Source organism: Phyllostomus discolor, chromosome 9 (genome assembly GCF_004126475.2).
Source record: "Phyllostomus discolor isolate MPI-MPIP mPhyDis1 chromosome 9, mPhyDis1.pri.v3, whole genome shotgun sequence".
Taxonomy (NCBI): Eukaryota; Metazoa; Chordata; class Mammalia; order Chiroptera; family Phyllostomidae; genus Phyllostomus; species Phyllostomus discolor.
In genome coordinates this window covers 52,197,269-52,214,226 of record NC_040911.2, presented here as the reverse complement: position 1 = coordinate 52,214,226, position 16,958 = coordinate 52,197,269, and the positions used below count along the sequence as shown (strand labels likewise).

At 36.0% G+C, this 16,958-nt stretch overlaps 1 protein-coding gene across 3 annotated transcripts in view; it reads left to right on the top strand.

Moving 5' to 3' along the window:
- The window catches only part of PTPN2 (protein tyrosine phosphatase non-receptor type 2), a 142,618-nt gene that overhangs the window by 87,561 nt on the left and 38,099 nt on the right, over positions 1-16,958 (top strand). For all 3 annotated transcript variants that reach the window (XM_028523917.2, XM_036009349.1, XM_036009348.1), the window contains exons 3-5: positions 1,031-1,131; positions 9,035-9,133; positions 11,098-11,235. In XM_028523917.2, coding sequence (XP_028379718.1) covers positions 1,031-1,131; positions 9,035-9,133; positions 11,098-11,235 — 338 coding nt within the window. The remainder of the gene's footprint in view (positions 1-1,030; positions 1,132-9,034; positions 9,134-11,097; positions 11,236-16,958) is intronic.

Genomic DNA, 16,958 nt, shown 5'->3' with positions numbered 1-16,958 from the left:
TTTTTTGTGGGTGGTTTCCTTTGTTGTGCAAAACTTTTTTGTTTGATGTATTCTCATTTGTTTATTTTTTTCTTTTGTTTCCCTTGCCTAAGGAGATATAGCAGAAAAAATATTCCTAAGAGAAATGTCCAAGATTTTACTGCCTATATTTTCTTTTAGAAGTTTAATGGTTTCAAGTCTTAACATTTAAGTCTTTACTTCATTGTGACTATTCTTATATGGTAGAACAAGGTGGGCTAGTTTCATTTTTCTTTTTTGCATGTATCTTTCCAGTTTTACCAACACCATTAATTGAATATACCGTCTTTCCTCCATTGTACTTTCTTACCTCCCTTGTCAAATATTAATTGACCATGTAGGTGTGTGTTTATTTCTGGGCTCTCTATTTTGTTCCATTGATCTGTAATATATGTAATATGTGTTTTTATGCTAGTATGATGCTATTTTGATTACTGTTGCCTCATAGTATATAATTTGACACTAAGTAGCATGAGACCTCCAACTTTCTTTTTCTTTTTCAAGAATTCTGTGGCTATTTGTGGTCTTTTGTGGTTCCATATAAATTTGTGCATTATTTGTTCCAGTTCTGTGAAATACGCCATTGGTATTTTGATAGGAATTGCATTGAATCTATAGATTGATTTGGATAATATGAACATTTTAATGATGTTAACTCTTCTTATCCATGAGCATGGTATATGCTTTCTTTTATTTGTATCTTCTTCAATGTCTTACAGTTTTTTTATGTATAGGTCTTTTACCTTCTTGGTTAAATGTATTCATAGGTATTTGATGTATTTGTGAGATTATTTGCTTAGTTTTCCCTTTCTGATAATTCATTATTTATTGGTGTGTAAAAATGTAATCAATTTTTAATACATATTTTGTATCTTGCTACTTTACTGAATTCATTTATCAGTTCTAGTACTGTTTTTGTGGAATCTTTAGGGTTCTCTTCTTTCATTTTATAAATACCTAGAACATTAATGGCAAGGTTGAAGTGACAGTTACGGCTTATTCTCTTTTTCAGATGATCACAGTCGTGTTAAACTGCAAAATGCTGAAAATGATTATATTAATGCCAGCTTAGTTGAAATAGAAGAAGCGCAAAGGAGTTACATCTTAACACAGGCAAGTGGTGGTTTTGTGAAGCAGATATTTGGCAATGCACTTTTTGTGATTGGTCTACTTTAAAATATAGCTAAAAGAATGTTTTGGCTTTTTCGAAATGAAATGCTATTTTATTTTTTTCTATTTCTTACTAATGAATTGTAGAAATTACAATATTTTTCAGGTTTGTATATTTAAAGTAAAAGTAAAGGTAATTTTAATGTTATACATTCTGTAAAGGAAAAAATTTTAATGAAATGGCTCAGGCCAGTTCTTTCAGGCAAATTATCTTCTTTGTATTATACTTGATACAAAACCTTTGTTAATCTTCCATTTCTCTCCAGATAGCCTGTATGATAACCAGAGACCCTTTGAAAAGTTCTTCTGTTCTCCTTGCTAGCATGGGGTTGTCCAACCCATAGCCCACAGACTGCAGGTGGCCCAGGATGGCTATGAATGTGGTCCAACACAAAATCATAAATTTACTTAAAACATTGTGAGGGTTTTTTTTTGTTTTCATTAGTATTTGTGTATTTAATATATGGCCCAAGACAACTCTTCTTCCAGAGTGGCCCAGAGATGCCAAAAGTTTGGACACCCGCAAGTATGGATATGCCCTAGATGGTGTCTGGCCTTTATTCAGGGAAGAGTGGGGATACTGAGACCAAGTGCCCATAGGACTGGCTAAGGGAAAGAACCGAAAGCCTGGCAGTTAGTTCCCTTTGGTGTTCTGCCTAATTACTTCTTGGCACATTGGCCAAGTACTGCTTTTCTTTTATTCTGTGATAACAGAAATTATTTTGATTTATCTGCACCAACTACCCTTTGTTTATCAAATAACAGAGACCTTTTTAATAGTAATGTAATTACCTCCAGTTAATGGTTTTTAAATATCCCAGAGATAAGTAGTATATTCATAATACTGAGATTTTTAAAGAACTCAATATGGATCAGAATATGGTAAAAAGATGTTAAAATGAATGTAGCTATAAGCTGTTAGACTATCTCTAATGCACAGGAAACTAAAATTAATTACTTTCTTTTACTTGAAGTAAAACAGTTCCTTCAAACAACAGAAAATCAAACACAAAAGGAAAAATAACCTGTGAAAAAACTGGTAAATAACACAAATTCACAGTTCAAAGAAAAAGAGAAAAGTAGGTAATATACATATGAAAATATCCTCAGTTTTTCTAATAAGGTGATACAAACTTAAACCAGCAATCACCACTTTTTACTTGTCAGAACAGCAGAGACTTAAAAATGTATAATACTCAGTAGTCAAATACATACAGACATAAACATATGTGTGAGGATGTTTCTTGCAACTTTAATTTTAATAGCATAGGACCAGGAATTATAGGACTGAAATGACCAATAAGGGACTGGCTAAATAAATTATATATAACCCACTGGCCAGTTTCTGGGAATTATGAGTAGAGACTTTTATTTGCCATTTTCTACCTTTCTGTAATATTTTAAGTTTTTCCTATGAGCATTAATGACATTTTTAATAACTCATTTTTAGAGTTAAAAAAATTTACTTTCTATTGGAAAAACTATAATATTAGAAAAGAATAACTATCCTAGAAAGACTTAAAAATTATTTTATCGTCATGTATTACAGTTAAAATACAGTATTATATTTCAGGTATACCACATAGTGATTAGATATTTATATAACTTATATAAAGTGATCGCCCAATAAATCTAGTGCCCATCTGATAACATACATGGTTATTACAATATTATTGACCAGGCTATATTTTACATCCCTGTGACTGTTTTTATAACCAGCAATTTGTACATCTCAATCCTTTCTCCTTTTCCACCCATTTCCCCTAACCACCTTTCCATCTGACAGTCATCAAAATGTTCTCTGTATCTATGAGTTTGTTTCTATTTGTTCATTTATTTTGTTTTTTAGATTCTACATATAAGTGAAATCATATGGTATTTGTCTTTCTGTGACTTATTTCACTTAGCATAATACCCTCTAGGCCCATCCATGTTGTCGCAAATGGCAAGATTTCATACTTCTTTATGGCTGAGTGATATTCCATTGTATTTAGTATCACATCTTCTTTATCCGTCTTAGATTGGATTACATATTTTACACTTAGATTGCTTCCATATCTTGGCTATTGTAAAGAATGCTGCGATGAACATAAGGATGCCTATGTCTTTTCAATTCAGTGTTTTGGGTTTCTCTGGATAACCAGAAGTAGGATTGCTTTTCTCTTGTTATAGCCTTTATTTTAAAATCTATTTCATCTAATACCAGGTATTGGTAACCCAGCTTTGTTTTTCTTTATTTCTTTTTAAAAAGTATTTTGTATTTATTTATTTTGGGGACAGAGAGAAACATTGATGTGTGAGAGAAATGATGTTCAATTGGTTGCCTCATGCACGCCCCCAGATGGGGTCCTGGCCTGCAATCCAGGTGTGTGCCCTGCTTGTGAATCCAACTGGAGACCTTCAGTCACAGGCCGGCAGTCAATCCATTGAGCCACACCAGCCTGGGTGCCAGCTTTATTCTTTTTATTTTCATTTGCCAGAAGTATCATTTCCCATCCTTTTACTTTCTGTCTTCGTGCATCTTTCAGTTTGAAGCAGATCTCGTAGAGAGCATATATATATGGGACTTGTTTTCCTATCCATTCAGCTACCTTTTGCATTTTGATTGGAGCATTTACTCCTTTTACATTAAAAGTGATTATTGATAGGTGTGTAGTTATTACCATTTTATTATTTATATGTTTTATCTTCTTAAAGTTCCTTTGGCATTTTTTGTAATGCTAGTAGTGAACTCCTTTAGCTTTTTCTTGTCTGGGATACCCTAGATCCTTATCACAACCCTCTCTATTTTTTGCTAGTCTCACTTATCTATTTATTTATTTTCTCATCCTGGTCCTTAAAAACATAGGTGTTTCTCAAGATTCTGATTTAGGTTTTTTTACCCACCTCAGCCTAAACACATGACCTTCAGCACTCAGGCACCATATTTTCAATCTTTGTGTCTTGAGAGAGAGAGTGTTGACTCTGAATTTACGGGATCCATGCTCAAATCCTGGTCCCAGCAAATTCATTCATCCAATGAAAATTGATTGAGTACCTAGTTTGTAGCAGACATTGTTCAAATAAAAGAGACATTAATAAAAAACCCTGCCATTATGAACTTTATTACCTTAGTGGGAAGTAAAATTAATAACAGTAATTCTGTAACATTTTTTAATATTTTTGTTTTGTATAATTTCAGCCTCAGGATAAATACTGATATTATCTTTAGTCTGTGATAAATACCGTAATAACAGTAGTCTTTATGTTATGCATGAAAAATAATCTAAAAAGACCCAATGGCATTAAATAACTTTACCAAGGTCATACAACTAGATGAGGGCAGAATTTGAAACCACATGATCTCCACAGGATCCACTATTTTAAAATTACTATGCAACCCTGGAAAAGTTACTTAACTCCTCAATCCTATATGTCTCTGTTATTGATATGTACTTATATTGTCTGTAGAATGATGTTGAGAGAAATTCATATAGTACCTGATACTATGGTAAGCACTCCATGGATTGTATGTTGTAGAATTTGTTATTGCTTTTATTAGTAGTAGTAGTAGTAATAGCCCTTTTGTAAAATGCTTAAATTTCATCAGGATAAAGAAAATGTCTGATTAATACTATAGTGATTATGTTTAAATCTCCCGTCCCTATTGAACTGTTTCTGTGTGTCTCTCGACAGAACCCCTTTGTTCATTTGGAGCACGAGAACTCAGAAGCTTATCTTCAGATTTTTCTTCTTCCCTGAATTCCTCCGCTATATTCCAGTTCTCCACTTGATATTTTTACCCACATGACTCATTGACATCACAAATTCCACATTTTCTATATCTAACTTTTTGGGTTTTTTTTAACCAAACCTTTTTAAAAATTTTTACCATTTTTCTATTTTTCTCATCTGGGTTAAAGCTATCCTTATCATCTGGATCGTTTCCTTTCATTTTCTGCCTCTGCCCTTCTCTAGACCTCTCTTAAACTTTTTTTGATCTGATGCAGTAGCTTTTTTAAACTTATTTCCATGTCATCAGCCCTTCCCTTTCTAATCCATATTTAATAATGCCACTAGAATTATTTTTGTAACATACAAATCTGATCATATCACTCTTTAAAACAAATTTGGTGGCTATTTCCTGAATGGAAGACCCTTTACTACTCTGCAGGTGTAGTTTTTTACTGCATACCTCCCCTTTGCCTTCATTGATCTATTTGTCTTTTCTCAGATATGTCCTAAACACGCACATGCCTCACCTTATTCTTGGAATGGACCCTGACCCCCTCTCTCAGTCACTGCCCTCCTTATGTTCAAGGCTCTGATATAATATCCTTCCTATTCCCAAAGCTCAGAGAGTTTACCTCTTGCTCTTGTGGCACTTGATGTATTTCAATTAGTAGGACAAGTACTTCTCTTCATCTCTGTTGTAAGCTCTTTGAAGGCTGAGACTGCTCTTGTCCTTGTACCTTGTACTTTGGAAAGAGAACCTACTCAGAAAGTATTTCAAAGGATAGAGAAAACTAGAGATGCTAAATGTTTATTAAAACTTCCCCTGTTCTGATTGTCCTTTGTTCCTTTTTTTATTATCCTTTCCCCTGAGTTTTATGAATTTAAAAAAATACCAGTCTCTTGGTATAAATCTCTATTTTGCAGAAGAAAGTTGGTAGTATTGCTGGTAAGTGGAAGAGCTGAGTGTTAAACCCTTGTCCTCACATTCTCAGCGTACACACTAAGGAATGACTTCATTGGTGGATTGATATATCCATTTTTTTCTAGATGAAAGAAAAGGTATTTATTTTACTGGGTATTTACTCATTGCTATTTTTACTTTTACAGTGTCTGTTTTGTTTTAGAAGTACATCAAGTAATAAATAGTATGTGTTGAATGAGAAAAGTAGCTTCAAACATTAGGTTGCAGTTTCTCAGGATTCTTACTAGATTTCTATTATTTTAATAACTTAGAAGGTTAGGGTTTTTTTAAAATATATTTTATTGATTATGCTATTACAGTTGTCCCATTTTCCCCCTTCACTCCCCTCCACCCTGTACACCCTCTCCCACCCATATCCCCCCCTTTAGTCATGTCCATGTGTCATACTTAATAAGTTCTTTACCTTCTACATTTCCCATACTATTCTTACCCTCCCCCTATTTATTTTCAACCTACAATCTATGCTACTTATTCTCTGTACCTTTTCCCCCTCTCTCCTCCTCCCCTGTCGATAACCCTCCATGTGATCTCCCTTTCTGTGGTTCTGTTCCTGTTCTACTTGTTTGCTTAGTTTCTTTTGGTTTTGCTTTAGGTGTGATTGTTAATCATTGTGAGTTTGCTGTCCTTTTACTATACATGTTTTTTCTTTATCTTCTTTTCTTAGATAAGTCCCTTTAACATTTCATAAAATAAGGGCTTGGTGATGATGAACTCCTTTAACTTGACCTTATCTGAGAAGCATTTTATCTGCCCTTCCATTCTAAACAAAAGCTTTGCTGGATAGAGTAATCTGGGATATAGGTCCTTGTCTTTCATGACTTGGAATACTTTTTTCCAGCCCCTTCTTGCTTGTAAGGTCTCTTTGGAGAAATCAGCTGACAATCTGATGGGAACTCCTTTGTAGGTGACTGTCCCCTTATCTCTTGCTGCTTCTAGGATTCTCTCCTTCATTTTTACCTTGGCTAATGTAATGATGATGTGCCTTGATGTGTTTCTTCTTGGGTCCAACTTCTTTGGGGCTCTCTGAGCTTCCTGGATTTCCTGGAAGTCTATTTCCTTTGCCAGACTGGGGAAGTTCTCCATTATTTATTCAAATATGTGCTCAATCTGTTGCTTTTCCTCTTCCCCTTTTGGTACCCCTATAATTCGGATGTTGGAATGTTTAAAGATGTCCTGGAGGTTCCTAAGCTTCTCCTTGTTTTTTTTTGTTTGTTTGTTTGAATTCTTATTTCTTCATTATTTCCTGATTGTTTCTTTTTTTCTTCCTTCTAGTCCACTCTATTGTTTTGAGTCCCAGTTTCCTTCCCATCACTATTGGTTCTCTGTGCATCTTCCTTCACCTCTGTTATGGTAACCTGCATTTTTTCATCTAATTTGCGCCCAAATCAACCAATTCTGTGAGCTTCCTGATCATCAGTGTTTTGAACTGTGCATCTGATTGGTTATCTCTTGGTCGCTCAAAAGGATGAGCCCTGGGGCATTGATCTGTTTTTCTGTTTGAGACTTGTAGCTTCTGTTACAGTGAGGGGCGGAGCCTTACGTGTTCACCAGGGCTGGGCACCCCAGTCGCTAGATTGTGATGTTGTATGTGGGGGCGGGGGCGGGATGGAACAATGGCGGTATCTCCGTGCTCCTGGGATCTCAGCCCCTTCCCTGGTATCCTGGGTTGCACGCTGTGCCCTAGTTCACAATCACAGCCTCACTGGGTCCGCCAGTTGCCGCTTGTGTACTCAGGGTCCACCCGCTGCGATCTTGCACACCCCCGGATGGCTTACGTGCTCCCAGTTGCCTTGTGCGCCCAGTTCTCCCTGTTCTCCTTGCTCCGCGACCCGCGCCTGGCTGCTGCTCATCTCCGCCCCTCCTACTGATCTGGATGAACGGCTCTACTTCAACTTCTTGGCTGTCCGACTTCCATTCAGATAAATTCTCTGTCAGTTCTGGGTGTTATCCTGCCTCTAAATTGTTGTTCTAATCTTGGTTGTGCGTGAAGGTACGGTGCGTCCACCTATGCCTGCATCTTGCCGGAAGTCTAGAAGCTTAGGTTTTATTAATTAAAATAATATTTAAGAGCATCTGCTACATACCAGGGGATACAGTTGCCTTAAAGATGCTTTCAGTCCGGTATCACTTGCATTACCCGTTTTACTTTTGGAGCTGAAGCTGACCTGACCCCCCAGTCCTCATTGTGCCTCTAACTTACCACTCTACCACATTGCCCTATGAGGTGACTGCATGCTGAGTTGCTTTAGGTACATTAAAACCTCATTTATTTTAACCTTCACTTATTTGAAATTAGTTATAATTTGGTCATGGCCTTTCATCTCTTATTTGCCCTTTTTTCTGCCCTATGTTATCATTAAACACAATGTGAAGATAATTGGAAGTACATATTACAATGATATTTTTTTTCTCATGGCAATATTGTAGTATGAATCATTGCCCCTTTAGGTCTGCTGTTGAGGTCACATGCTGTGGTTTTGTAGTTTAATAGTTTTATTGTGGTTCAGGTACTTTGATATTTCTGCTTTTTCTGCAAATCTTTTGTTGGCTAGCTGGCCAGTGATAGCACAAACTTCCTCTTTTCTGGACTGCCCTGATCTGTGGGAGGCAGGGCCTCCTGTCTTTCTGCTGTGGAAGCTGAAGGGAACAGAAATTTCCTTTGCCTACCTCCTTTTCAGGTAGAACATGACTCTCGGGCAGTCAGGTATTCCCACTTGTGATTTTGGCTCTGGTTTGCTTCAGGTTTTGTGTGAGTACTACAGCCATCTTTGTATGGCAATGCTAGCAAAGCAAGGTGGTAGACCAGACAGTATCAGGAGTGTTGCACAACCCAGGCTGACTCTTCTTGGGGTAGAATCTTGCCTTGACATTTGTTTCTGCCCAGGCTTGGTTCTGCAGTTGTCAACTCTGAAAGTGACCTGGTAGCCTGAAGAATTCCTTTTCTGCCTAAGTGAATAAAAGTCAGTTTTGGTTATTTATAACTGATAATCCTAACTAGTACAGACATATTTTTTTTATTCAAGTGGATTTAAAGTCTTGATTAGCTAATTATGATCAGTACATTTTTCTCAAACCAGAACCATACTTGAAGGAGTTTCCTTGAACTTTGCTCCATCACTCTTACATACTTTTTCTTGGCTGTTCTTACAGGGCCCACTTCCTAATACAGGTTGTCATTTTTGGCTCATGGTTTGGCAGCAAAAGACAAAAGCAGTTGTCATGCTAAACAGAGTTGTGGAGAAAGAATCGGTGAGTAATACTTAATATTTACAACTTAGTGTACTGCTTGTCATCATTAGCTTATAAATATTTTCATATTTCTTTTGGGATATTTATTCATAACTTTTGGTATCTAATTACTAAGGATAGTAGTCAAGGTGTTTCTGACCTGAAAAACTAATGAATCCTTTTCCTTTCATACTTTGTTTAAAAATTATTGTTCAAGTACAGTTTTCTGCCTTTTGACCCTCCTTTCGTACTTTTAATATGTAAGTAACAATTGCAGACAATGGTCCTCCAAGATATAAATATAATGGAACAAATACTAGCTAGTAGTATACATAGAAGTTGGGACTACCTAGGCTTTATTAGAATTTTTACATTTTTTTATCAGAATCTTGGAAATTTTATTAAAGATTAAAGTAACAGGATTTTTAAATTTAACCACTAAGGAACTTAGTTCCTTAAAAGTGGTTACATTTGCTTTTCTTTGGTCATCTTAAATATGTTATTCCATTTCTTTCTGGCATTACAAACTACTGTCTAAGTCAGGAGGAAATCTTTTTTTTTAAATATATCACTTTTTAAAAAACTCTAGACTCTGTTAATTTTACCGAACTATGTCTTAGTGTTGGTCATTCTGGGTCAGTTTCTCCAGGATCATAGTGTACTCTTTCAGTATGTGATTTGATATATTGTTTTCCTTTTTTAAAGAAAAAATTATTGAATCATACTTACAGTATTTATTGTTACCTTGCTTGCTTTGGTGTTCTTTGGGTCTTCCTATTATACATATCTTAGATTTTCTTTGCCTATTTTTTTTAAAGATTCTGTTTACTTATTTTCAGAGAGAGAGGAAAGGAGGGGGCGAGAAGAAACATCAATGTGTGGTTTCCTCTTGAATGCGCCAGGCATATGCCCTGACCGGGAATTGAACCAGCAACCCATTGGTTTGCAGGATGGCGCTCAATCCACTGAGCCACACCAGCCAGGGCTCTTTGCCTGTTTTTATATTTGACACAATGTCTCTCTAATTCTATTTGCTACTCTTCATTTTTAAAAAAAATTTTTCCTTTTCCTGTTAAGATGTTATCTGTTCTGTTTATTCACACCTCTGTTCCTTTTAAGATTTTATTTATTTATTTTTGGAGAAAGGGGAAGGAAGGGAGAAAGAGGAGAGAAACATCAATGTGTGGTTGCCTCTCATGCACCCCCTACTAGGGACCTGGCCTGCAACCCAGGCATGTTCCCTGACTGGGAATTGAGCTGGCAACCCTTTGGTTTGCATTCCAGCACTCAATCCATTGAGCCACACCAGCCAGGGCAATTCCTTTTAGTTTAATTAGTCTTCTTTTGTGTTCTGTTAATGAAATGACTCTTATCTTACCTTGCCTCAGTCTAATAGCTCCATAATTTGGCTTTTCAGAAGATACTTAATATTGCCACAAATAAATTTTTATTTTAGTAGTTCAGCCAAAATGTAACAACTGCAGGTGAAGTGGGCTTATCTTCTAATTCTCTTCCCTGACTTTCTAAGTAAATAACACAGTGTTATTTCTAGATATGTAGTATTTAATAGCAGATTTATAGGTATTTATGAAAAATATTTGTAAAATAGAGCCTTTTAAAATATTTTTGGAATATAAGATTCTTGCAAGAGTTTGATACTTTTGGAAACAAAGTAAATACCAGTATGCTGTTAAACTGTAGGTTATCATCCTTTAGAAATGACAAATTCATTTTTATTTTATTAACATTATATCTGCTTATGGCTTTTTTAGTGTATAAGTTATAGGAAAATTTTACAAACCTGCTCTTATAAAATGCCCATCCAGTTAAAATAGATTAAACATCAAATACAGTGTGACTGTTCTTAGATTTGAGTAGTTGAAAACAATAGCATGCATATGTATTGTTTGTTTTTATTTTCCAATTTTTATGGTTTCATAATGTCTATATACTAAAAATATATATACACATATTCTTAAATTTAGGTTAAATGTGCACAGTATTGGCCAACAAAAGACGACCAAGAGATGCTGTTTAAAGAAACAGGATTCAGTGTGAAGTTCTTGTCAGAAGATGTGAAGTCGTATTATACAGTACATCTACTGCAATTAGAAAATATCAATGTAAGACTTTTCATGCCCCAAAGATTGAATTTTATGTGACGATTTTAAGAATTATTTTTATTTGATTTTTTGAAAATTATAGTTGACAACAATATTATATTAGTTTTCCAGGTGTTCTTTGTTATTAGATTTGAAGTTTGGAGCAGCACATATCTTTTGATTATAATGCCTCCTTTTCAGGACTGTTATGGAGATCCAGTGAACGTATGCATGCAGAGCATCTGATGCAGTGCAGGCAGCCAATAAGCAACAGCTGTTGGTACTTACTATTCAGAGTAGCAAGCTATTTAAGAAAATAACTTACTGGAATGTTGTTAATTTAAGAGATTCACCACACAAATTTGTCATGATTGAATTGGGCAACATGGTGAAATAAATTGAGCTTCTATTCTCAAGAATATATACTTGATTTTTCCCAGAAATATAAGAATTGTTCCTTGGTACTTGGTTGAGATACATATAAATGGTGGATTGTGAGCCTGCTGTTGTCAAGCTGGGGATCAAGACCTTTCTCTCCCTTGTTCCACTTACTTCTTTTGCATTCTTTGTGTTATGGTTAGAATAAATACCAAATATGAAATGATAGTGATTCTGATATGCAATTAGAAACTAAAAAAACTAGAAAATAGGAAAATGTTTGCCATAAAATGACTTTTAGAATGTATCTAGTCACTTTATAAAGTGAGATACTGTTTTACTTACCATTAAGTAGATTAATTCATTAACACAATTATTAACAAAAAATAAAGCTTTGTAGAGAACAGAAGGGATGTACATAAAAGTATTTTTTGATACTTAAAAATACCTTTTATGATTGATCTCTTGGAACACCTGATTTTATTGCATACTGTAAGCACGGGTGCATACTATGTGCTTAAGGCCCAGGTCCAGCTACGCATGACATCCATAACCAAGCTTATTATGTGATCTCTTTTAGGTCATCTAAGGAGGTTCAGGGGTGGGGATTACCAGGCTTATACTTATTTATAAATTTCCTTTACCATGTTTATTCCGCACCAACTATTGCATTTACATATGCCTTAAGATATATGGACACACAGCTATGATGTGATTGACACACTGCTTGATCAACAGCTATTTGATTGTATGGCATTATTTCCAGAAACAGAACTTCATTTGCATGAACCTCTCCTGGTTCTCTGCATTGTCTTCTCTTGGTATTTATCCCAGGTACTTCATCTACTTGTGGCATTAAAATGGAGAAGGGCATAGATGTCTTTCTCTGTTTCTGAAACCTAATTAAAAATTGATTATATCTCAAATAATAAGGTGGAATGACTTGTATTTTGTTTATTAGTTTGCAAAGTGCTTTCACATATATGCCATTTGATCCACAGTCTTCCTGGAGTGTGGATAGAATAAATATTTTTAATATCCCTGTATTTCATATTTTAAAAAAACAAAACTAAAATCCATTAGGTTCTAGGATTTTTTTCTATAAATAGATTACTCAGCTAATAAGTGACAGATCAGAACTCAAATCTAGATCTCCTAACTTCTAATGACATAAAGTTATTAGACATAGAGTTATTAGACATAGAGTCTAATGACATAGAGTCTTTTGAAAAAAGATGCTAATTGTTGTAATGGAGGATTCTTGGTTCTAAAGCATCTTTCTAAATGAGATCACCATGTGAGCTGGCCAACCACTATGTTTTAGTTGTTAGCAACTGTGTGATTTCTTACTGGCCTGGGTTCAGAGTCTACCATAATTAAATGGCAACAGTTTGTTTATATTATATTTTACAATCTTTAGTAAGCACTAGGAATGTTAGAAGAATAAAGTCACATTTCAGTTGGAGAGGCAGAATTGCATTTGGTTAATTATTTAGACTCTGGAACCAGATTGCCTGAGTTTAAATCCCAGCTGAGCTCAGCTGTTCCTTGCTGTGTGATTGGTCTCATTACTTAACCTCTGTACCTCAGTTTTCTCATCTACAAAATGAAGATAATGATGTGTACCTATCCTAAGGGGGTTGTTATAAGAATTAAGTGAATTAATACTATATAACAGTACCTAAAATTTGGTGTAGGGTCCACAGTTATTAGCTTTAGTTGTCTATATCGGTTGTCTTTGTAATATTAATGAATTGGAAACAACTGCAGGAGCAAGGACAATTGAAAAGATCAAGTTAAGGGAGAAGGAAATAATGAGAGTGACGGGTGATGAAGTAGGGGAGTGATAGCCAGTCTCGCCAGCAGATCTTTGTTGAGATTCCTGAGCTGCAGAGAACCCGTTGGCTTCTAAAGGAATCTGGCTTATATCTATTAACAGATCCAGGTCCAGAGCTGTCTGTGCAGGCCCTGCTCTTTTATAGACCTCTTGTCTAATGGAGCAGTAAAACTACATACCAGCAGTATTTTTACAGTGTCTTGATTAGAGCTGAATTTAAACTTTTGCTCCTGAATGAAGAGATTGAATTTTTGCTTTTAAAGTGTCGCTGTGGCTTAAGCTATGAAGATAGTTTTGAGGGGCTTTTAAAGTACAAGGTCATCTAGTGTGCTTATTTATCTTTCATTTTTTTCTTTATAGTTGTCCTTCACTATTTTCCATAATATTGTTGACCAACTTATTCCAGGAATACACTTGTAATATTGACAGCCAGTCTTCTATTTCTCTATCTCCGTAGATTTGTCCCAAACAGATGAGTGTCTAATTATGATGTTTAGCTGGGACTTGAGTCAAAATAGCTTAAAGGTTCATCTCTCCTGGAATGTCCTGGTCTCTTCTCTTCCTACTTACAGCTTACCAATCTTTCAGGCACTACCATTTGTGTCCCATTTTTTACTGAGGTCTCAGTATATATATATGCATTCATTTTTATCAGCTAAGAGTTTCTCTCAGCTGAGAGCATGCACTCAGTATATCTGTGATGCATTCATTTTTATCAGCTAAGAGTTTCTCTCCTTACTTTAAATTTTACCACTTTACTGGCTCATTCACTACTTCTGTGTGCATATATTTTGACTTTATATAACAAGGTTTTTAACTCCCCATGGGCAAGGTTCTTATCTGTTACCTTTGAACTCTTCTCTTTTGTTGCACTGAGTACATTGTTAACCACACTATAACTGAGTGGCAATTCTCAAACAGGCGTGATTCTTCCACCTTGCTCTAAAAACCTTCCATTGCCCTTTCAGAAGTCCGTGACCCAGCCCAGCTGAGTCCTTGCTTCCTTCTGTACCTCATCTCCTTTAGGGACTCAAGATTCCTTCTTGCTAAATGACTTAACTCTTCTCACATAGGTTTTTACTTGGGGGCTCATACCTCTGCATATTGCTTTTCTTTGCTTAGAATGAAATCCCTGTTCCTAACTATCCTGTCACTCTCCTCTCCTATAGATCTGGTGAGTTCTATTAATCTTTTAAAATAAAAGTAACAAGGGGGGTTCCGGCCAAGATGGAGGCATAGGTAGAAACTACTTTGCTTCCTTGCACAACCAAAATAAGGATAAAAAACAACCAATCTAAAGACAATAAATAAGAAGTGCCAGAAAATCAAACTGTATGGAACCCCAACAGCCAAGGAGTTAAAGGAACATTCACCCAGACCTGTAGGAGGGGCGAAGATGGGAGGCAAGCCCCTGAGAAGAGAGGATGCATGGCAAGGCTATAGACTATGCGGGCAAGGCATGGCTGGTTGAACAGGAAACTAAAGACTCAAAGTTTGCTATAAACTACTGCGGGGGTTGCCATGGCAGGAGAAACTCCCAGTCTCACAAGAGAGAGTTTGTTGGAAAGTAGGGCTGGAGTAGAGCAAGTGAGTGGCATTGTTCCCTCTCTCACCCTTCCCCCAGAGACAGTGCCACAACAGCAGCAAAGAGGGTAGCCCTGCACTGGCAAAAAACTAAGGCCCTTCCCCTTTACAGCATACAGGAGTACCAAGACAAAGAAACATGGCCCAAATGAAAGAACAGATCAAAACTCCAGAAAAAGAACTAAGCAATGGGGAGATAGCCAACCAATTGGATGCAAAGTTCAAAACACTGGTAATCAGGATGCTCACAGAACTGATTCAGCCCAGTGGCAGAATGAAGGAAGAAAGGAAGGCTACCCAAAGTGAAATAAAGCAGAATATATCGGGAACCAACAGTGCAGGGAAGGAAACCAGGACACAAATCAACAACTTGGAACAAAAGGAAGAAATAAACATCCAACTGCAATAGAATGAAGAAACAAGAATTCAAAAAAAAAAGGGAGTAGAGGCTTAGGAACTTCTGGGACAACTTTAAGTGCTCTCAGATCAGAATCATAGGGGTACCAGAAGGAGAAGAGCAAGAAGTTGAAAACTTATTTGAACAAATAATAAAGGAAAATTTCCCCAACCTGGCAAAGGAAATAGAGTTCCAGGAAGCCCAGAGAGTCCCAAAGAAATTGGACCCAAGAAGGAACACACCAAGGCACATCATCATTAAGTTACTCAAGATTAAAGATAAAGACAGAATCTTAAAACCAGCAAGAGGAAAGGAGAGAGTTAGCCACAAAGGACATCCCATAAGACTATCAGCTGACTTCTCCAAAGAAACCCTACAGGCAAGAATGGACTGGAAAGAGGTATTTGAAGTCATGAAATGCAAAGACCTACATCTAAGATTATTCTGTCCAGCAAAGCTTTAATTTACAATGGAAGGGCAAATAAAATGCTTCCCAGATAAGGTAAAATTAAAGGAGTTCATCATTACCAAGCCCTTATTATATGAAAGGTTAAAGGGACTTCTATAAGAAATGGAAGAAGTTTCTGTGAACAGCAAAATGACAACAAGTTCACAACTATCAACAACTGAACCTAAAAAGCAAAAACAGAAACTAAGGAAACAACCAGAGCAGGAACAGAACCAGAGAAACAGATCACATAGAGGATTTTCAGTGGGGCTAGGGAAGAGAAGAATTTGGAAGGGGAAAGGTACAGGGAATAAGAAGCATAATTGATAGCCATAAAATAGACAGGGAGGTTAAGAATGTTATGGGAAACAGAGAAGTCAAAGAACTTATATGTACAACCCATAGACATGAACTAAGTGGGCAGGGGTGGGGGGAATGCTGGGGAGTTGGGGGGTGAAGGGTGGAGGGGAAATAAAGGGGAGAGAAAAACCTGGGAAAACTGTACTAGCATAACCAATAAGATAGACTTAAAAATATTACTCATTAAAAATAAAAGTAACCAAATATTTAACATGGAGTATATAGTGATCCTGGCAAAAATGATGAGAGCCTGAATTAAGGCAGTGACCATGAGGGTACAGATTTGATATATTAAATATATATTTAGGAGGTAATGTTAACAAACTTTGCTAATCTTCAGGTGCAGAGGGAATATTAAGTGAAGAGATTGAAAATATGGAGAGTTTTAAAATGATTGGAAATTGTTAGGGGCTATCATAAATTAGTGAGTATAATAGTTTCAGAAATAGCCAGTATCTATTAAGCTTTATCATGTGCAAATATACATTAGGTACTTTGCATTCATTATTTCATTTATTCCTCATAATAGCCTTCTAAGGTAAGTACTATTTTTAACCCTATCTACAGATGATGAAATTGGGGCATATGGAAGTCTTCTGGAAACATAATCTTGGTACCTTCTATATATGCCTAGAAGTGTAAAAGTAATTAGACCCATAGAGCTGCATAGATTTTTATATTAATTAAAAAATATGTATACTGATGATGAAAATAATAGTTAATTTGAATGGCTTTTGACA